Source organism: Peromyscus eremicus, chromosome 17, assembly GCF_949786415.1.
Source record: "Peromyscus eremicus chromosome 17, PerEre_H2_v1, whole genome shotgun sequence".
NCBI classification, from domain to species: Eukaryota; Metazoa; Chordata; class Mammalia; order Rodentia; family Cricetidae; genus Peromyscus; species Peromyscus eremicus.
The window spans coordinates 15,640,267-15,662,072 of record NC_081433.1 but is presented as its reverse complement, the minus strand read 5'-3'; the positions used below and the strand labels follow the sequence as shown (position 1 = coordinate 15,662,072).

At 48.9% G+C, this 21,806-nt stretch overlaps 2 protein-coding genes across 3 annotated transcripts; one reads left to right on the top strand and one right to left on the bottom strand.

Annotated features, from left to right (window-relative positions):
* The first annotated feature begins 1,057 nt into the window (after nucleotides 1-1,057).
* Gins4 (GINS complex subunit 4) lies at nucleotides 1,058-12,755 on the top strand. Of its 2 annotated transcripts, XM_059245038.1 has the most exons (8): nucleotides 1,058-1,217; nucleotides 1,599-1,712; nucleotides 3,983-4,069; nucleotides 6,050-6,163; nucleotides 9,525-9,622; nucleotides 9,756-9,844; nucleotides 12,294-12,384; nucleotides 12,456-12,755. In XM_059245038.1, the coding sequence occupies exons 2-8, from the start codon at nucleotides 1,617-1,619 to the stop codon at nucleotides 12,550-12,552; spliced, it is 672 nt and encodes a 223-aa protein (XP_059101021.1). In that variant the 5' UTR covers nucleotides 1,058-1,217; nucleotides 1,599-1,616; the 3' UTR covers nucleotides 12,553-12,755. The 2 variants fall into 2 exon arrangements, with proteins under 2 accessions (XP_059101021.1, XP_059101022.1); XM_059245039.1 differs by lacking the exon at nucleotides 3,983-4,069.
* A 2,056-nt stretch (nucleotides 12,756-14,811) lies between these two features.
* On the bottom strand, nucleotides 14,812-21,239 carry LOC131894695 (uncharacterized). Its single transcript, XM_059245002.1, is given in 2 exon segments — nucleotides 14,812-19,326; nucleotides 19,329-21,239. Coding segments are annotated over 2 exon segments (5,316 nt in total). The 5' UTR covers nucleotides 20,971-21,239; the 3' UTR covers nucleotides 14,812-15,652.
* Between the last annotated feature and the right edge of the window lie 567 nt (nucleotides 21,240-21,806).

The window sequence follows — 21,806 nt, the reverse complement described above, 5'->3', positions numbered from 1 at the left end:
TATGTGGCACATGCCCACACAAACACATATATACAATAACACACACTGTTACTAAAATTCCTTCCCAGAGGGTAAAGTGGCATCTATTCCTCCTCCTAAGGTCCTAAGGACAGAGGCACGATTCTGCCAAAGTTCATTCTGGGGAACCAGTGAATTCGTTGGGTGTATTAGTCAGGGTTTTCTAGGGTCCTGGAGCTCACTGATTGGGCTGGTGGCTGGCCCACAAACCCCGGGAATCTTCCCATCTGCGCCTGTAGAGTGCTGTGGTTACAAATGTGTGCGGCCACGTATTGAACTCAGGTCCTCCTGCTTACCAAGTGATCACTATACCAACTAAACTATATCCCCAGACCTGTGATTTTTATCACAACACAGGCAATGCCAATCTAATGGCTTGCCTTCCCTTTTTTTCCCCGTTGGTCAACATGGCATAGGAGATATCCCAGTCCTCCCATCTAGAGACAAACAAATCTAGAACAGTCAAAAGTGACATTTTGCACAGAACAAAACGTATCAGAGACAAATGCATCTACAATTCAAAGAATACTGGCAACCAGGCAACGGAAATAACACTGTGTGTGTGTGTGCGCGTGCGTGTATATGTGTGCACGTATTCTTGCTTCCCTTCTCTGTGCTGAATGGAAGCAAACCGCCTGCGTAACAACCGTCAGCGGGAATTTGATGCAGTGGCCTAGGTTGGGCCTGAGAATCTGCGTTCCTCAAGGCCCCCAGATGACGGTGTAGTTGAGTGGTCTGGAGCGCCAAGGAGCAGCAACGATTTCAACCGCTGGAAGCCGGCGCCTGCACGGGTCGGCCGCCAGGCGGCACTGCCTGCTGCCCTCGCTGGGTGGTGAGCGCCCCCACGTGGCCAGTCCGGGCTTGGCGCGACCTGAGCCTGCGCTCCCTGCCTCCGCCACCGCCTTCCGGAAGTACGCTCCGTGGCGCGGTGGGTGTCCGCCCCCGGGGGGGGCGGGGGCAAAAGGGCGCCTGGCCACTTTCCCCGGGGCGTGATTGGTTAGTCCTCCCCAGCGCGCGACGTCATTTCCGGTGGATGCTGGGTTTCGGAAAGAAGCGCGGGATTTGCGCCTCCGGAGTTTGGGTCGGTGGGACACGGAGTTCCGCCGCCTCCGCCCGCGCTTCCCCTCCAGCGTGCGGGCTGGCAGGGGTGGGAAGACGAATTCCCGCGCCGTGTAGCCGCTTTAAGTGTCTACTGTGAGGTGAGCGTTGGGGCGCCCGGGCGACGTAGGTCAGGTATAGCCGTGGACCCCAGACACATAACGCATTGCAAGTTTCACATCTGAACGGAAATGGGTACCTGGGCCACTAAGGCAAATAAAATAACAAAACTGCTACTGCGGACGAAAAGAAGCACTTACCTTTTAGTACGCTTAGTTCCAGGCCCATGTAATAGAAAGGATTGGGAGAGAAAATGACAACTGACTTAATCCTTGAGGGACTAAATGCAACACTGAAAATTAGCCTATGAGTTCTCTATCCCTGGCCAGTGGTTCCCCCTCCAGCCCCAGGAAACATTGCCCTAAAAACCTTTTGTAAGTAAATGGGGGGAAAGTGGCAGGGTGTTGGTTTATTCTCGTTAGGTTCCTGGTTCAGAAACGATGACAGAGGTGCTGGATCTCCATGGACAGGACTCTGATGGGGGTAGTGAGGAGGTGGTACTGACGCCTGCAGAACTCATTGAAAGACTGGAGCAGGTAAGCACCCCAAGTAGAACCCCTGTGCTCCGTTCTTAGTCCTTACCTTACTCCAGATGTGCAGTACCAGGGCTCAGAAAATAAGGACGCCGAATGGGTAGATATATCTACAGCGTGTCCAGTGGACATATCTACAATACATCCCCTACCCCTAAGACTCATGGAACATCAAAGAAAAGGAAGCAGAAAGATTGTAAGAGCCAGAGGACCAGGAAATCTGCGCAGTTGTCTTCTAAATGTGACAGGGAAGCTATACCCATGAGAACTCAGTAATATGGCTGCTTAAACAAGGCCTGAACAGTGAATGACAACACCAACTAACATCCCACCGTGACCGGGGAAGTCTCACAAGGCCCCACCCCTAAGTTAGCTGAAAATAACAACTGCTGAGAGAGGGAGAATTAGTCTTCCTTGAGGATGAGATCCCTAAATGGTTATCTAATACCAAATGGTCAGACTTAAAAACATACAAGCAACACTAAATGAACTAAGCAGTTTGTAATTATGTATTTATTTGCGTATGCATATATATGGAGGGAGAAAAGAGGAAAGATGTATTTTAAATAAAAGGTTTAAAAGGTTTCCTACAGTGCAGTGTTTCTCATTTCGGTGATTGTATTTGTTTGCTGGGACTACATAATCGAGCACAGATTGAGTGGCTTACCCAAGAGCTTTATTTTTGTGTTTAAGAGGCTGAGATCAATGTACTTGCATGGTTGGTTTCTTCTGGGGCTTCTCTCCTTGGCCTGTAGGTGGCTGTCTCCTGTGTCTTCACTTGGTCCGCTTTCTTGGCCGTGTCTGTGATACAGTTTTGTTTTCTGAAAAGGACATGGGTCCCATTGAATTAGGGCCCACCCTAATGAGCTCATTTGTAGCACCCTCACCCCTTTAAAACCCTGTTCCCATCAGTCACATCTGGAGGCGCTGAGGTAGGATTACAGCCGTGCTGAGCAACTACTCTGTTGAGTCGGAACCCAGTTATCAAACAGATTTTGAAGAACAAAATTCAGTTCATAACCATGATGATCATATTTAATATTATGACTGGAGACTGAGAGTATATATAGCTCAGTGGTAGACAATTGCCCAACTATGCACTAAGCCCTGGGGTGGTAGAGAATTGCCCTACTATGCACCAAGCTTTAGGTTCAGCCCCAGAATTACGAAGAATTTCTTTCTTCTTCTTTTTTTTTTGGCGGGGGGTGTTTGTTTTTTCGAGACAGAATTTCTCTGTGTAACAGCCCTAGCTGTCCTAGATCTCACTCTGTAGACCATTCTAGCCTTGAACTCACAGAGATCTGCCTGCCTCTGCCTCCCTAATGCCAGGATTAAAGGTATGCTCCTGGTAAAGAATTTCTTTATATAGCTGTATCACTATTAGAGAAGTTTGAAATAAAACTTACAGTTATAGCAAACACAATACTTAACTGTGTCGTGATGATGATACTTGGGAAAGCAAATCATAACAGTTGAGCCTGATTGTCATATAAATCTGAACCGAGCTAAAACTTAGTTTCCTGTAATTGAAAGATAAGTATACTGGGCAAGCAAGATGGCTCTGTGGGTAAAGATGCCTTTTAGCATGACAGCCCGGAGTTTGACCAGCAAGACCTATATGTGTGTTGTCCTCTGACCTCTACATGTGTGCTCTCTCTCTCTCTCTCTCTCTCTCTCTCTCTCTCTCTCTCTCACACACACACACACACACACACACACACACACACACACTTAATAAAGTAGCAACAACAAGAGAAATTATTTAGAAAGATTAAGTCTAAGCCAGGCGTGGTGGCATGTGCCTTTAATGCTAGTACTCGGAAGGCAGAGGCAGGCCAATGGGATTGAGACCCGTCTGGTCTGCATAGGCAGTTCCAGTGCAACCAGGACCACAGTGAGGCCCTGTCTCCGAAAAGGAGGAAGGAAGGAAGAAACCTGATGATGCTCCCTGTTGGTGAGGAAGTAGAAATGTGTTCCCAGTTGATGGCCTTAGATGACAGGTAAAGCTAGAACACCAGGTGGCATTACTGAGCAGTTACCATAATGGTGAATGAAGTAAACAGTGATTTAAAATTTTTTTCAGTTGAATAAAAGCTTCTCCCCTGAAGGAAGAGATGAAAGGTCACCATGAATCATGAGTTGTCCTTAGAGCGTTCCTCATCTCCCAGCTGGTAGTCTTCCGTGTGAGACACTTGCAATGTTCACGGCCCGTGAACTGTCTCCAGTTTGTTTTGCTCTGTTTTGTCACTCACTGTTCCCGTGTTGGGTTTTAGGCGTGGATGAATGAAAAGTTTGCCCCTGAGCTGCTGGAAAGCAAGTCTGAGATTGTCGAGTGTGTCATGGAGCAGCTAGAGCACATGGTAAGAGTTACTTGTCTCTGGGTTGCAGAGGAAGAGAAAGCTAAAAGCATTTGGCCAGCATAGTGAAATGTGCTCTGATAGCAAGTCTTTTTGTTTGACTCAGCCCAGTACTTTAAAAGAAGTTCTAGCTGTATTAATCGAGGTTCTTTAAAAGGGGAATGGAAAGAATGAATATATATGGTGGATTATGGGGGCCCACAGAAGTTTCCTAGTGAGATCTGAGCTTGCTTTACCCAGCAGGGCTGCATAAGGGGACGGACTGACCACATACATGGTTACTGGGTGTTTGGAAGGGTCTGCACTTGGCTGTGCTATGGGAGGTCTTTTGCTCCACCCCTTGACATTCCTTTAAAAAGCCCTTTAGAAGAGCCAGAAGGGGCCAGTGGATTAGGATCCAGGCCCTCCCAAGGCTATCCTGTGTTTTTATCTGTCTCTCTCCCCTCTATATTTCTATCTAACTTTCTTATCCCTCATTCCTCAATCCCTGGGGGGGGGGGGAAGGTCCCCCACAGTGTATTTATTACAGTGGCTTACAGGCTGTGGTCTGACTCCCAGCAGAAAGGCCAAAAATCTGATAGTAAGTAACTCAGTCAATAGGATGTGTGTCTGAGTGATCTTCAGTATATTTTGGAATCCCTAAGAAGTACGTTCTATTACTAGGGAAGTAATGCCTCAGCAGCAGGATGGATGAACTTGCCGTCAAGAGAGGACAAACAGGCAAAAACAAGAGCTTCATCTTCCCATGTCCTTTTATGTAGGCTGCCCACAGAGTGTATGGTCAGTCTTCCCATCTCAAAGGATATAATCAAGGAAATCCCTCACAGGTGTGCCCAGCTGCTTGCGTGTTAGTTGATTCCAGATGTGGTCAAGGTGACAGTCAAGATTGGTCATTGCATCTGTTTATAAACTACAGGAGTTTCCCTAAAGTCTTTTAGTTAATTTGTATTTTATGTGTATGAATGTTTTGCCTGCATGTATGTTTGTGCTGTATGCATGTCTGGTGCCTATGAAGCCCAGAAGACAGTATCAGATTCCCTGGAACTGAGGTTACAGATGGTTATTAGCTGCTGTGTGGGTGCTAGGTGTCAAACCGGGGTCCTCTGCAAGAGCAGCAAGTGCTGTCAACCACCAAGCCTTCCAGCCCAAGAGTCCTGTAAATACTAGCATGTCAGCTTCCCACAATCTAAGGTCTGTCACTGACTCTACATTCTACATGAGAGGACTTGGCCAGAGCAGCTAACTATAATCCCATTCACGGTGCTGTCCTGTCCCCTCTGATTCCTAACAACCCTTCCTTCACATCCTTATCCTGCCCCAGCCCTTGTAGACATTTAAGTTTGTGGGTTTTGGCTTGGAATGCTTAGATTATTACCACCTTCAGAGCAAATTTACAATGTCTGTTTTATAGACTGTCGTAGTGGAGTGGTTGCTGGGTTCTTTCAGCTCTGTGTGTATGCTCAGGCACATGTGTGTGTGCGTGAGAAGGTCATAATAACTTGGATGTCAGTCTTTCCCTTCCACCTCGAGACGGGTCTATTAGTTGCTCACTGCTGTGTCTGCTCCTAGCTGGCCTGGGAGCTTCCAGGACTTTTCCTGTCTCTGCCTCTCTTCATGCTGTCTGAGTGCTGGGATTGCAGACATGCACTACCACATCTGGCCTTCCTGAGGGTCTGGGAACCACACCCAGGTTCTCAGTAGCAGTAGCAGGTACTTACCCACCGAACTGTCTCCCAACCCCTAAACTAGTTTCTAACACTGGTTCACGGACCCTTAGACGTTTCTGCTGTTGCTGTATTATCTCCTTCACAATTGGATTGGAGTCCTGGACCCTTGTGGCTGACCATTTTCAGATTATATTACAAAAAATCACCTTTAAAATGGGTACTTTTGAATGATATACCTAGTAGAGTTATTTGTTATTTGCCAATGTTTATAGTGTTTAGTGTTTGGACATCATGATTTAAATTTCTCTTACAATAGGAAGAAAATCTCAGAAGAGCCAAAAGGGGGGATCTGAAAGTCAGTATCCATCGAATGGAGATGGAGAGGATCCGCTATGTCCTTAGCAGCTACTTGCGGTGTCGACTCATGAAGGTTTGATGGGCATTAATGCAGTAAAATTTGGAATATCGAATAGCATGGGGAGAGGTTCAGGGCCTGCAGATTCTAAGAGCCCAGCATCACTGTAGCCAAAGAATAAGGAGAGTACATTCTGGGAAGTGTAGCTGAAACTATAGGTTGGATAAGCCCAGGAAAAATCTAACATTGTTTGTTTGTTTGTTTGTTTGTTTGTTTGTTTGTGACAGGGTCTCAGTGTGTACCTCTGGCTATATGATTGTCCAATTCCATGGAAGTGGTCAAACTACAATGGAATAGGACAATCACATCCATTATTCAAGATAAGAAGCGTATAGGAACACCATTCAGAATCACATTAACATAGCTGACAACTAGATTCATCTCAGTAAACTCTGCACTTAATCCATCCTGACGTGTTTGAAGTATAATTACCCGATCCAGGCACCACAGTGTCCTTGTGTGGCTTGGAGCTTGAACGCTGAATTTAGGGCTTTGATACTTAAGCCTCTTAAACATTACCTTTTGGATTTAAATATTTTTGTGTGTACAAGTGTTTTGCTTGCACGTTTGTGCACCTTGTGAATTTGCAGTGTCTTCAGAGGCCAGGAGAGAGTATCAGATCCCCTGGAACTGGAGTTACAGATGGTTGCAAGTTCCCATGTGGGTGCTGGAAACCAAACCTAGGTCCTCCAAAAGCAGCAAGTACTCTTAACCACTGAGCCATCTCTCCAGCCCATTAAATGTGATCTTATTAAGTTGGGCCATTATCCTAGTCTCAGAATCCTGATCTTGTCACTCAAAATATTAGCTATCTCTTAATATTTTGTCATCAACAGTTTTGATACATATGCAATAAAAATTTTTATCTGACTCATTAATAAGACTAAGCCAATAGTAAGAGTATTTTACCATAATCTTCTCTCAGCTAGACATCTACCCACTGAACAATTTGGTTTTTGTTACTGTTTTTGTGGGGTTTCTTAATTTGGGAGGGGGTATCTTTTGGGATCAGGTCTTACCATGTACCCATGACTAATCTGGAATTCACTACATAGGCAGGGCTGGCCTCAAACTCAAAAGATTTGCCTGCTTCTAACTCGCTAGTGTTGGGATTAAAGGTGTGAGTTAACATGCTCATCTGCTTTTGTGTTTTTATTACATGTGTTTATTCATGGATTTTTTTTTGTTGTGGCAGATTTTATAAAGGTTAGGATGGCTTCAAACTCACTCTGTAGCCAAGGATAACCGTGAACTCATGATCTTCCTGTCTCTACTTCCCGATTGTTAGGGTTATAAGCAAACATTCCCATGCCAATTTATGTAGTGCCTGGGATCAAGCCCAGTGCTTTCTGTATTCTAGGCGGTTATTCTGCCAACTGCATCTCCAGCCCTTGTTTCTGTTTGAGACAAGTGTTCACTGTAATCCAGGCTGACCTGATCTCGATCTTTCTGCCTAGCCTCTAAAGTGCTATTACAGGCATTAGTGGCCTTGCCCAGCTCAACAGGTGTTTTGTTTGCTTGTTTTTTGGATTTTTTTTTTTTTTTTTTTTTTACACTTACTGGCCTGCATGTTGAGGTCAGAGGACATCTTGTGAGAATATGTTCTCTGCTTTCCTCTGTGTTGGTTCAGAGGATCAAATTCAGGTCCTCAGGCTTGATGGTAAGTGCCTTTACCTGCTGAGTAGGTAGGAACCCTGAACCAGGGCTAGAATTGAACTTGGGACCTCACATATGCCAGGCAACCCACCACCGAGTTGTTTCCATCCTAAACAGTGCTCTTTATTCGTCTGTGTCTAATCCCCTTAGTTCATTGGTAGGATTAGTTTAAGAAGGCATCACAGAGATATCAGATCTTATCTTTGCTAAGACAGGGTCTCCGTGGAGCCAGGGCTGCCTCAGATGAGTTCTTGTTGAGTCCTAGGATTATAGGCATTTACCACGTGCCTGACTGTTAGGTGACTTCACAGAAGAGTATACAAGGAAAACACTTTAGAGATAGACTGACGGTTTAAAGAGCGGCCGGTGCTGCCTTTCTTTGCCCTCTCCCTGCTGGTCAGTGTCCGTCCCTTAGACAGACAGACCGCTTCCTTTAACAGGAAGTGACAGCACTCACTCCACACGGCAGGCCATTCCTCCCGGGCCTCTGGGGACACACTAAATGCTTTTTTGTAGCATTTAGTTTTTTGGTTTGTTTGTTTGGTCTGGTTATTGATGTTGAGTTTTTTTAGGTCTTACTGCTGTTTTCCAAGCTGTATATCTTATTACTGGTAATACTCTTAAAGTTAAATGTCGTTTTTATGTTTGTGTATTCTGTATATATTTTTTCAGCTCTTGTATGAGTTTCAGCTCCTAGGAAGATAGATACCTGTACATTAAATGTTAAATGATGCCCTTTCTTTTCCTTACCATCTGATACAGTTTGTTTTCAGAATTTCTTTACCAAAAGCTTTCCCTTTTGAATTGTCTTCCTTTTTGGGGTCTTAGAATCATTCTTTCTCTGAATTCTTGGAAGTTTGCTTGTGACTTTTTTTTTTTTTTTTTTTTAAAACAATTTATTTATTACATACACAGTGTTCTGCCTGCATGTACGTCTGCACACCAGAAGAGGGCACCAGATCTCATTATAGATGGTTGTGAGCCATCATGTGGTTGCTGGGAATTGAACTCAGGACTTCTGGAAGAACAGCCAGTGCTCTTAACCACTGAGCCATTTCTCCAGCCCATTGCTTGTGACTTATTTTTTAACCCCTCGGTGCTTGGGGAACTGGACCTTGCACATGCTAGACAGGTGCTCTACCACCAAGCCAAATTCCCAGCTCCTTGTCAGTTTTTTTTTTTTTGTTGCTGCTGCTAACTTTACCTACGTGGGTGTTTCGCCTGCATATAAGTCTATTCACAGTGTTCTCGTCTGGTGCCCAGGGAGGCCGGAGGGTACCATTGGATTCCTTGGAACTGAAGTTGCAGGTGGTTGTGAGCTGTCATGTGGGTGCTAGGAATTGAACCCAGGTCCTTCGCAAGAGCAATAAATACTCTTAACCACTGAGCAATTTCTGTAGCCCTTTCTCGTCAGCTTTAGAATTGGCAACAACCTCATCCAGCAAGCTCCAGGACAGTGAGACAGTGTCTCAAAAATCCAGGTCGATGACACCTGAGGAGTGAAACCCAAGACTGTCTTCTTGCCTGTACATGTATGCACACGCATATGTGTACCCCCCATACACACATATGAACGTGCACAGGCACATACACATAATAAAACTAGGCCTTGGTGTAGCTCAGTGGCAGAGCACTAGCCTGGTGTATGCAAGGCACTGAGATCAGGGAAGCATGTGAACCCTCAGTGATGAATTTTCATCTTTATTATATATCATCACAGATAGAGAAGTTCTTCCCTCACATCCTAGAAAAGGAGAAAACGCGCCCGAGCGAGGAACCTTCCATCCTTTCTCCAGAGGAGTTTGTCTTTGTCAAAGAGTAAGTAAACAGGAAGTGTGGACTTGCTTCTGCGTTTGGATTCCAGCATGAGCTTCGTCCACAGTGGTCAGCCTGGGCGCCCTGGTGGCTCCCGTCGGTGCACACCACAGCCGTTTGAATTTCTTTGTTTCAGGTATATGGATCACACAGAGACCCATCTTAAAAACGTTGCCTTAAAGCACATGCCTCCCAACCTGCAGAAAGTGGACCTCTTGAGGGCAGGTAAGCAGAGCTGCCTTTTCCAGATCAAGATCAGGACCATAATGTACATCCCAGACATCTCCATGTACCCGAGAGTCAGCTCTCTTTAGTCAGTGTAGAAAAACAGGAAAATAGGTAGCAGGGAAGCAACTGAGACACTAGGAGGAAAGAGGAGGGTTCTGGTTAAAGACAGAAGTATTCAAAACTACATGTCAAGATCACTGTGTCAGCGTTATTCACTCTTGTGTCCTGCAAATGGGATTGGACTCATGGCTGCTACTCCAGATACAGACTTCTTCCTTTGTTCAGCCACATACCCTCCGAGCATCTTGGAGGATCCTGGGCCTCTCTGAGCTCTAGGGAAGCGGGCATCACAGGTTTCCTAGGTTTTAGAATGTGGTGGCTACAAAGGAGGGTCGAAAGAGTTTTCTGCCTCTAGAAAGGGCTTTTCAGCTGTATTGTGAAGATCCACCAACTGAGCTTTTGTGGTTGTCAATGAAATCCCTATCCCTCGGCTTCACAGCCTGCTATAGTTGAGTCTAATGGGACAGAATGGCCAGACCAAATCAAACCTTTCTCTAGGGGAGCAGATCTTACCTTGTTTACTGAGCTCAGTGTCCCCAGGCCACACGTAAGGTGGTGCCCTCATCTTTTGCCTTGGCGTGTGTGCTGCACCAGAACGCCTGTGGTGTGTAACAGTCCTGGCACATGTTTTGGCGGCTAGACGTCTAAGATCAAGGCACCAGACTTGGCGTCTAGTAAGAACTTGTCCCCTTCATGGTTCCTGCTGTGTGTCCTGCACAGCCAAAGGGAAGAAGCAAGCATTCAGGCATCTTTACATCATCTTTTTTTTTTGTTTTTGGGTTTTTCCAAGACAGGATTTCTCTGTGTAGCTTTTGGAGCCTGTCCTGGAACTCACTTTGTAGACCAGGCTGGCCTTGAACTCACAGAGATTCACCTGCTTCTGCCTCCCCAGTACTGGGATTAAAGGCGTGTGTCACTACCGCCTGGCTCGGGCATCTTTAAAGTTACTATTCCCTTCTGTGTTTTAATCTCCTTTTAGCAGAACACTGGTCCGATTGACTTAGGGCCTACCCCAAATGGTGTCATGTAAACTTAAATACCTTCTTAAAAGCCTTCCTCCATAGTTCCATTCCAAATATAGAAGTATAGCTTGCATATATGGGTTCCAGAGGGATACATTTTAGCCTGTGAGACCTAGAACAAAGCAGACCCATACCACTTGGCAGAATTCTACATCAATAATTTCACTGAACCTGCCATAAGAACTCCAGGAGCAGAGTTGCTGTAGAAGCATAGCCCAGCTGTGGCACACATTCGTGTTGGCTTCTGGTGGTGGAAGGTGGCAACAGGTTCTTAGCCTTGATCATTGAGAGACTGCTTTGTCTATAGTCAACACTGTCACCATGTAACCCAAGCTTCCCTGTATATAAGCTAGATCTTCGTGTACATTTTTCTCTCTGCCTTACTGTGCCATTCCCAGCCTCCTTTCCCTCTTTAAATCCTGGGCTTTTAAAGAAAAAAGCACATCTGCTGCTTTGTTCCACACTATGGAAAGTGTATGTCACAATGTGAGGCTTCCCTAATGGCTCAGTTACCACCTCCTCTGGAAAGACGTGTTAATACTTGTATCTTCCAAAGTGTGCAGTGGTTTCAACTCATCTGTGGCTTCACTTTTCAAGATTTGTTATCTGTAGTTGTTGTACCATGTTCCACAAGTACAAACTGGACAGTTCTAGAAATAATTTGTAAGTTTTAAATCCTAAACTGTTGAGACTAGAGAGATGGCTCAGTGGTTTAAAGCACTTGCTACCCTTATAGAAAACCTGGGTTCAGTTCCTCGCACCCACATGGTACCTCAGAACTGTCTGTAACTCTAGTTCCAAGGGATCCAACACCCTCTTCTGGTCTCTGTGGCATTGCATGCAGGCAAACACTCATGCACATAAATAACTGAAAAATGGTTTTTAATCCTGCACTGTTCTGACCAGTATTATGAGATCTCACTTACCAGATAACTGATACTGTACCTCAGTACTTGTGTTAAAGTGGTGGCCAAACTATCCCGTAATGTGTAAGTAATTTATCTCCTTTATCATGTAGGCAATATGTCCTCTCACCGCAAACATAGGGCGGGTTCAGGGCAATAACAGAAGCTACTTTATTACAGTGTAATTGCTCTTATATGATTAGTGCTTATGTGATTAAACTTTATCATAAGTATGTACATAAAGAGAAGTATATATAAGATTCCGTACTATTCACTGGGGTTCTTGGAATGGACCCCTTTCCAAATAGAAGACTGTTGCATAGGAGAATCCCCTGTACATTGCCGATCGCCCCTCACATCTCCCTCTACACCACAAGTCTCAGTAGCATTAACCCTAGTGACTTTTGTCATGTTGAACACATTAGCTGTTTTATGATTCCATGTGTCTTTTCCTGGCAGTTCCCAAACCAGACCTGGATTCCTACGTGTTTCTGAGGGTGAAAGAACGACAGGAAAACATACTGGTGGAACCGGAAGCCGACGAGCAGAGGTGAGTGCCGTGTGTGGCTTCCCCATGGAGAAGTGGCTAAGTGCTGTACATAATGCTTCCTCCTCTTTCAGAGACTATGTCATTGACCTGGAGGAGGGCTCCCAGCACTTGATCCGATACAAAACCATTGCACCTCTTGTTGCTTCTGGAGCAGTTCAGCTAATATAAAACAGAAAAACAAGCCTGCAGACGTGGAATCGTGGACAATATTAGAAACCCATTTCCTTCGTGCAGACTACTTGGACATGGAAAAGGAATCAATGTGGATTCCCTTCACCACACTCTTCTAACGTCCTACTGTTCTAGCCAGCACCAGCAGATGGAGCCCTTGTTCTGTGAGGATACTCAGCAAATAAATGGACTGTCAGATGTGTGCCTTTTCTTTTTCTGTTTATTGAGCTCGGGAAAGGTCATGAAGAGGCTTCTCCTCCCTTCTGTGATGGTGAGATGGATTGGGCATAACTTGATGATGACAAGAAGATTCCTTTAGCTTTCCTGGTAGAAGATCATAAGCAGATTGAACAGTTATGATCCGCTTCTATACATCATTAAATATGTGACCTGATGTTTTGGAACCTCAAATATTGAACTTAACACAAGTTTCTGTCATGCATGACTGAAGAAAGTCAACTAAGCCACTGTTAAATGTCAGGCTATGGTAGAGAAGTCTTTGGACAGTTCTTAGCTTAATGTCTAATGGAGTGGATTCTCCCTGTGTCTTAGGCAGCTTTGCCTGGCAAGTCTTCAGGCCATTTGGCTGTCCCTGATCCAGCTTCTGAACAGAGCATCATCATTAACTGTCTCCTAAGTTAGGACCTCAGCAGTATTCAGGGATATGGATAAAATGACCTAATGTGAACAGCTTGAAAGACCCCCTGAAGGCAGTCTTCCCTCAGGAGAGACCCTTGCCCAAGGATCACACCGAGACCACGAATCAGATGCAAACAGCAAGAGGCTTTATTCGGGAACACGGGTACCCGGGGCGACACAGTCTCTCAAGAAGCTCAAGGGACTGGCGCGCCCACGGGCTGGAGCAGGGGGTTTTTATAGGGTCGGGGCAGCCGAAGCTCGGGTACAGAAGCAAGAAGCCTAGTTACAGGGTTTTGATTGGATGATTCAAATGAGGCCAGGTTCAAACCCAGGTCAGTTCGTGGTTTCTCCCCGAACTCGCCACGCCTAGCTTTTGTCTAGGGTACAGGGTGTTTTTCTGACCTTTTAGTTCCTCGCTCTGGGGCCAGGTGGCTAACCACAAATGTTCTGTTTATTCCATGTCTGTTAACTGAACTCCTCAGTACCTCTCAGGCTTTATTCAAAAACAGCTGAGCTAAGCTATGTTAGGCGGGGAGGCTGGGGGTCTTTCATTCCCCCATTTTCTTATCTCAGGAATGGAATCCTCCATTCATGGGGAAGATTGGTGACGTGACTCGAGTTCCATCTGGTTGAGCCTCTGGTATTGCTGGGTTAATACCAAAGTCTGAACAATAGAGACGCGTTCCCTGATAAATTGGACAAGTCTACTTAGGATACAGGGCCCAAACGTCAGGAGGAGTAATAGAATCAGAAGGGGTCCCAGAAGGGTGGAAATGAGGGTGGTGAGCCAGGGGGACCTTCTGAACCATCCTTCAAACCATCCCTGTTGCTCTTCAAAGAATTTTTGTCTCTGTTCTAATCGTTTTCTCAACTTAGCCATGCTATCTCTCACCACCCCAGTATGATCCGCATAGAAGCAACATTCCTCTTTAAGGGCGGCACACAACCCTCCCTCCTGTAAGAATAGAATGTCGAGTCCCCTTCTGTTCTGGAGCACTACTTCAGAGAGGGAGGTCAGGGATTTTTCTAAGGCGCTTACTGATTCCTCTAGGTTCCGAATGTCCTGATTCATGGCCGCTTGGAGCTGTCTGAATTGTTGGGTTTCCATTAGGGCGGTGGTGCCTGTCCCTACCCCGGCTGCTATTCCTCCCATAGTCAGCCCCCCCAATAATAGGGCCAGAGTGAGAGACGCCGGCTCTCTCTTATACCGATAGGGTCTCATCTCAAAGTGTGGGTAAATCTCCTCTGGTGTATGGTAAACAATCTTTGGATACAACTCGATGAGCACACAAAAATCAGAGGTAGCATTGAGGGCTGAGGCTGAAACGCAGGGGGTGAGCCCAGTATTACATGCCCAATAGGTACCATTAGGGCCGGTGACATAACCAGAGACAGCGCTTATGGATAGGGTGCGGTTACACAGGTGTTGGTGGGTGCGGGGGACGCTCCCTAGACATAGTTCTTGTCCTGACACCTCTGAGATTGTGAGCTTATGTTGGGCTGTTCCTAGACATTGGCTCGGAGGGGGACTGTGAGTGTTAGTATAATTGCTCTGGGTTGCTATCCCCTCGTAGTAGGGAGGTTGGGAAACCAGACATAGCCAACATTCTCGCGTTCTATTTGGGTAGGTTACATTTAAGGCCTGGTAAGCCCCTGCTAGCAGACCCAAGAGCCGGTCTCCGGTTCCTGGCCGGGGCGGTTTGGTAGTGGCCGGAGTTATACCTGGGCTGGTAATCGAACCGGGTCGAGGGGTAATCTTCGGGGGTGCTGGAACAGGTAAGGAGGGGCGCTTCTGGTCAGAGAGAACCTGATTGGGGCCTATAGGGGCGGAGGCCTCCTCAATCTTAAGTTTGATAGTGAATCTTACGCCCCGATCATATCCGGTTTCATATAACCTGAGCCCCCAAGTGCGCCCCCGTTGCCAGTTCCTATCAGCCTTCCCCGGGCCAGTGAAAGTTATATTTAGGGGGAGTGAGAGCCCGGGCTCGAATCGGCTGACCTCGGTGGACCCAGCTGAGCAAGACCCCCCGCCTGTAGCCTTCCTGAAACCTCTATTGGTCTGGATCAGGTCCCAGCTGGAGCTAGGACTCCAATATGCTGCGCCAGTGGTCTCGCAGCCCCATTGGGCGCAGAAGAAATCTCCTTCCCCCCCGCATTTCTTGGCGAGGGCCCAGCCCCTCCCATCCCCCGGACAGACATAAAAGTCCGACTGGGCGAATCTACATCTTGCTTGAGGGTGACGGCATCCCGGATCCAGCCAATGCACCCCCCCCCGGGTGGGTGGAGGAGTTTAAGGCATCAAGCTTAATGCCCTCAACCCCCCAGAGTCCCGAATTCAATGCCAACTGACAGAAGTCAGGGGTTAGGGGGGGCCACCATGTAAAGGGGGTATGAAGGGCGGTCGTCTGCCAGACCGTTTCCCCAGTTTGTGAGATGACCTGCCAAGTGAGTTTCTTGACTAGGTGCGGGCTCTCTGCCGCCCCAGTCCCCTGGGGGTAGACAGAGAGCAAGAAGAGGGGGAGGAAGAGGAGCCGCGGGCCAACCTTATTTTTAGGGGGTTCTGTGTGCGGTACACTGTCCATGTTGATTCTCTGGATCCTGCTGGGTCGGTCTCCCTGGCAGCCTTCACATGAGAGGCGTGGATCCATGCAGCAATCCCGTCGACCTTGAGTGCAGTGGGGGTGGTCAGCAAGACAGTGTAGGGCCCCTTCCACCGTGGCTCTAGATTCTTAGTCTGGTGGCGCCGGACCCAAACGGAGTCCCCAATCTGGAAAGGGTGGGGGACCACCGGCTTGTCCAGCTGCTCTCGGTAGGCTTTAGCCAAGGGTTTCCAGATCTCCTTCTGCACCAGCTGGAGGGCCTGTAGATGTGCCTCTAAAGTGGGGCTGGTGGCAAAAGATGAGATATCAGGATGGAGAAATTTCACGACTGGAGGTGGGGCCCCATATAGAATTTCAAAAGGGGTTAGGCCGTGCGGCCCAGGAGTATTCCGGGCTCGGTAAAGAGCCAAGGGAAGTAGGAGCACCCAATCTCTAGTGCCAGTTGCAAGCGTTAATTTGGTTAAAGTCTCCTTAATTGTCCTATTAGCTCGCTCTACCTGTCCTGAACTCTGGGGGCGGTATGCGCAATGGAGTTTCCAATTAACCCCCAATAATTTGGCCACTTTCTGACTTACCAGAGAGACGAAGGCAGGCCCGTTGTCCGACCCCAATATATGAGGCATCCCATACCTGGGGAAGATCTCTTCCAACAGTTTCTTTGTTACCACGTTAGCCGTTTCATTCTTGGTTGGAAATGCCTCAATCCATCCTGAAAAGGTGTCCACAAAGACCAGGAGGTACCGGTACCCGTAGAGTCCGGGTTTTATTTCTGTAAAGTCTATTTCCCAATGTACACCAGGACGATGGCCTCTTTGGCGGGCCCCTTTGTTTAGATGAATTTTTCCTGCGTTGACCTGGGCACAGGCTGGGCAGGTAGAAGTTACCTGCTGAAGCACCCGGTCCTGGTTCAGTAGTACTGTCCCGGTGTTTTCTCTGTCTAATAGGGCCTTTATTTTGTTTCTGCTCAAATGGGTCAACGCATGGAGGAATCTCAGCATATATCGGGTATGGGAGGTTGGCATGACCACCCGGTCCCCTAATATATAGGCTTGCCTCCGTTGTTCCCAGCCCGCCCCCATTTTCTTTGCTAGCTCATGGTCTTCTGGGCTATAGGGCATGGGGTCTCTCTCAGACTGTGGTTCTTGGATAGCCATCAACTGGCTGCTCTCTACTGGCTGGGAAGCTACTGTTCGGGCAGTCAGGTCCGCCAATCGATTCCCTCTGGCCGCCGCGGAGTCGTTCTTCTGATGCCCTGGGCAGTGGATAATACTGAGTTGGAGCGGAAGGAACAGGGCCTTTAAGAGGTCTAGGATCTCTTTTTTGTTCTTGATCTCCTTACCCGCAGATGTCAGCAGACCCCTCCGTCTGTAGATTTCCCCGTGGACATGTGCAGTGGCGAAGGCGTATCTGCTGTCAGTATAAACTGTGAGCTTCTTACCTTCTGCCATCCGGAGGGCTTGTGTAAGCGCAATCAGTTCTGCACGTTGGGCCGATGTCCCAGGCGGGAGTGACGATGCCCATATCACTTCTGATTCGGTGGTAACAGCTGCCCCGGCTCTGCGTTCCCCCTCTTCCAGAAAACTGCTCCCATCTGTGTACCAGACAACGTCGGGGTCCTTAAGCGGCTGATCTGTCAGGTCAGGGCGGGTGCCATGTACTTCGGCTAGAATCTGGAGGCAGTCATGTTCCTTGGAGGGGCTAGGTAGCGGTAGCAAGGTGGCAGGGTTAAGGGAGACTATCGGTCCAAATTTTACCCGGTCTGAGTCCAGTAGTAAGGCCTGGTAGTAAGTCATTCTGGCGTTGGAAAGCCATCTGTCCGGAGGTTGGCGGACCACGGCCTCCACTGCATGGGAAGCCAGCACAGTCAACGGCTGTCCCAAAGTTAGTTTCCCAGCATCCTTGAGTAATATGGCAATGGCTGCCACCATGCGGAGGCATGGAGGCCATCCTGTAGCCACCGAGTCCAACTTCTTGGACAAGTACGCCACAGGTCTCCTCCAAGGTCCCAGTCTTTGCACCAGCACCCCTTTAGCAAAGCCCGAGTTCTCATCTATAAACAGTTCAAAGGGTTTGGTAAGATCTGGCAGACCCAGAGCCGGGGCCTCAAGTAAGGCCTTCTTGATCTGTTGGAATGCTTTCTGATGCTCCTCTTCCCATTGGAACGTGGCCCCTGGTTTAGTGAGGGGGTATAATGGGGCTGCCAGTTCGGCAAAGCCAGGAATCCAAAGGCGGCAGTACCCAGCCGTACCAAGGAACTCTCGAACTTGGCGGGGGTTCTGAGGAGGGGGGATGGAGATTATCGTCTCCTTCCTTGCTTCTGTTAGCCACCTTTGCCCCCCGCTCAGGGTGTAGCCCAGGTAGGTAACCTTGTCTCGGCATATTTGAGCCTTCTTGGCCGAGGCTCTATAACCCTTCTGTCCAAGTCTGGCCAGTAAGGCCCGAGTGCCCTCCAGGCACTCGGTTCGACTCCTGGCTGCCAGGAGTAGGTCATCCACGTACTGGAGCAGGGTCAGGGTTGGGTGCTCGACCCGGAACCCGGCCAAATCTGCATGTAGGGCCTCATCAAAGAGGGTTGGGCTATTTTTGAAGCCCTGAGGGAGCCGGGTCCAGGTTAGTTGTCCCGAGAGCCCTTGTTCTGGGTCCCTCCATTCAAAGGCGAACAGTAGTTGACTTTGAGGGTGTAGTCTCAAACAAAAGAAGGCATCTTTCAGGTCTAGTACCGTGTACCAGACGTGGGTCGGTGGGAGGGTGCTCAGAAGGTTATAGAGGTTAGGCACTGTGGGGTGTATGTCCTCCACCCGCTTATTGACCTCTCTCAAATCCTGGACTGGCCTGTAGTCCCCTGTCCCCGGTTTCCTAACAGGCAAGAGAGGGGTGTTCCATGGGGACTGACAGGGCTTCAGCACCCCTTGGTCCAGGAGCCTCCGGATATGGGGTTTGATTCCCTCATGAGCTTCCCGTGACATTGGGTATTGTCTGATTGAAACGGGAGTCGCGGAGGCCTTTAATGAGATCATCAGCGGTGGCTGATCGCGTGCCAACCCCAGGCCCCCAGTCTCTGCCCAGGCGCGAGGAAACTCTCTCAACCAGTTCTGTAGCTCCTCAGGTGATTTCTCCGGGGGTTCTGACTCAAACAAACGGTATTCTTCCTCTAAATTGAGGGCAAGGATTTGTAGAGGGTCTCCTTTAGGGCCCGTGACCCTCGGTCCCTTCTCATCAAAATAGATTTGCGCTTTTAATTTGGTTAGTAGGTCCCGTCCTAACAGCGGATGGGGGCATTCAGGTATGTGCAGAAAGGAGTGAGTTACTTGCCCTGAAGCCAGTTGGACTTTTCTCTCGATAGTCCAATAATATCTCTTGTTTCCAGTTGCCCCCTGCACCAGTGCAGAATGCCGGCTAAGAGGCACTCCGGCATGAGTTAGGACTGAATGTTCGGCACCAGTATCAACCAGGAAGGTCACGGGCTGCCCCCCGATCTTGAGGGTTATCCTAGGCTCGGGGGGGGGGGGGGCTCCTGGCCTCGACCCCCCTAGTCCTCCAGACTAAGGAGGTCCACGGTCTTGGGCTTGGGCCGGCGGGGTCCTTGTGGCTTCTTGGGGCATTCTTGGGCCCAGTGTCCCTTCTCCTTGCAGTAAGCACATTGATCTTTATCTAGGGGTGGCCTCCTTCGTTCTCCCGACCTATCTCCCTCTCTCCGCTGTCCCTGAGACACAACGGCGGCCAGAACCTTCTTCATCTCCCTATGTTGTTTCTTATCCCTTTCCTCTTGTTTCTGCCATCTCCTTTCCTCACGCTCCTCAGGAGTTTCTCTCTTATTGAATACTTTCTCTGCTTCCTTCAATAGGTCTGGCAACCCTAGCGCCTGTAAACCCTCTAACCGCTGCAATTTGGTTCTGATATCTGAGCTAGACTGATAGATAAATGATAGGATGACACCTGGTGCTTGACCTGGGTCTTCTGGATCATACGGAGTGTACATCCTATAAGCCTCCTTCAACCTTTCTAGAAATGCAGCGGGTGTCTCTTCCTTTCCCTGTATCACATTCCTTACCTGAGCCAAATTGGTAGGCCTTCTAGCGGCCGCTCGGAGACCCGCTAAGAGCAACTGGTGATAGAGGCGTAGATGCTCCCTACCTTCAGGTGTACTGAAGTCCCAGTTAGGGCGGGTCAAAGGAAAAGCTGCATCGATGATGTTCGGGAGTTGGGTTGGCCTCCCGTCGTCGCCCGGAACCTGCTTCCGGGCCTCCAGGAAAACTCTCTGCTTTTCCTCTACTGTTAAGAGGGTCTGCAGGAGCTGCTGACAGTCGTCCCAAGTCGGCCTGTGAGTCACTAGGATGGACTCAATTAGGTTAGTTAAAGCAACGGGGTCCCTGGAAAAAGGGGGGTTATGTTGTTTCCAATTATAAAGGTCTGAGGCAGAAAAGGGCCAATATTGCATTTGTTGGTTGGGCCCTTCCCGGAGCGGAAAGGCTTTGGATGCAGGAGGGGGAGAGGCGGCCCGTCGGCCTCTGAGGTGACCTGCGACGGGAGACTGGACTGCTTCTTCTTCGTCCTCCGAGTCTTCAGCGAGCGAGGTCATCATAGGGGGCGCGCTGCCGGTCATGGCTGGTGCCGCAGCAGAGGCTGCCGCCGCCGCGGAGGCGGCCGATGCCGGAGCTGGGGCCGCCACGGGCTCAGCCGCCGGAGGGGCGGTCGGTGCCGGTGGGGGTGGCTGATAGGGCGGTGGCTCGTCTGTCAGGAGGTCTATGAGAGGAGAGTTAGAGTCCGGGGGAAGGACAGGGGGCTTGGGAGTCTCCTTGTGAGGGAGCACAGGGTAAAGGGAAGAGTCCGGGTTGAGGGGTGCAGAGGGCCCAGAGACTGGAGGGGGCTGTGGAAGGAAAGGCTTGACCCATGGAAATGGATTTTCGACCAGAGATCTCCAGATGGCGATGTATGGGACCTGGTCGGGGTGTCCATAAGGATTAGGGGCAAAAACCTTGCCCTCCACCTGTGAAATAAGAGAGAGGTTAAAGGACCCTTCTCGCGGCCAGCCAACATTCATCATGACCCATTCGGCCTCGCAGAGGGTGATCCATTTTTTCTTTTTGACAATGACACCTTCATTGTTTCCTCGGGCCTTAACATCGGACCAGTGGTCCGTGGTTAGGCTCAGTGGGGTGGTGACGGTCTGTCCCATGGTGGTCTCTAGATAAAGAAGTGTTAGACAAGTAACGATAAACAAAAAGACAAGACAGACGACAGAAATTCGCGCTGCGCGGCTTCGGCGTAAAACCGAAAGCAGAAACTCAGACGGGGATGTGGAGGAACCTCGATCTCCGTCCCCTGCCAATACCACGTATCCTTCTGACACGGGAGAGGCCCCGAAAAACCGTGCCCCAGAGGGGACTTCAGTGACCCGTGGAACGTCTTCCAGGGTTTCGGTGGGCGAAGTCCAAGCTCGTCAGCTCCTTCAGCCCCCACCGACTCAGACCTGAATTAGGGCGCCCGACGAAAACAGAAGACAAGTAGACAGACTGGGACAAGACAGATAGTGGCCGGCCAACTTACCTCCTGACAGTGGGTCGGTGGTCCCGAGGCAGGGGGTCTCTAATCCCGGACGAGCCCCCAAATGAAAGACCCCCCTGAAGGCAGTCTTCCCTCAGGAGAGACCCTCGCCCAAGGATCACACCGAGACCACGAATCAGATGCAAACAGCAAGAGGCTTTATTCGGGAACACGGGTACCCGGGGCGACACAGTCTCTCAAGAAGCTCAAGGGACTGGCGCGCCCACGGGCTGGAGCAGAGGGTTTTTATAGGGTCGGGCAGCCGAAGCTCGGGTACAGAAGCAAGAAGCCTAGTTACAGGGTTTTGATTGGATGATTCAAATGAGGCCAGGTTCAAACCCAGGTCAGTTCGTGGTTTCTCCCCGAACTCGCCACGCCTAGCTTTTGTCTAGGGTACAGGGTGTTTTTCTGACCTTTTAGTTCCTCGCTCTGGGGCCAGGTGGCTAACCACAAATGTTCTGTTTATTC

Bases quoted from the DNA above. Each gene is read 5' to 3' on its own strand.
- Gins4 (XM_059245038.1), top strand. From the start codon at position 1,617: ATGACAGAGGTGCTGGATCTCCATGGACAGGACTCTGATGGGGGTAGT. The intron at 1,713-3,982 runs GTAAGCACCCCA...GTTGGGTTTTAG, and splicing joins TCATTGAAAGACTGGAGCAG to GCGTGGATGAATGAAAAGTT. The intron at 12,385-12,455 runs GTGAGTGCCGTG...CTCCTCTTTCAG, and splicing joins CCGGAAGCCGACGAGCAGAG to AGACTATGTCATTGACCTGG.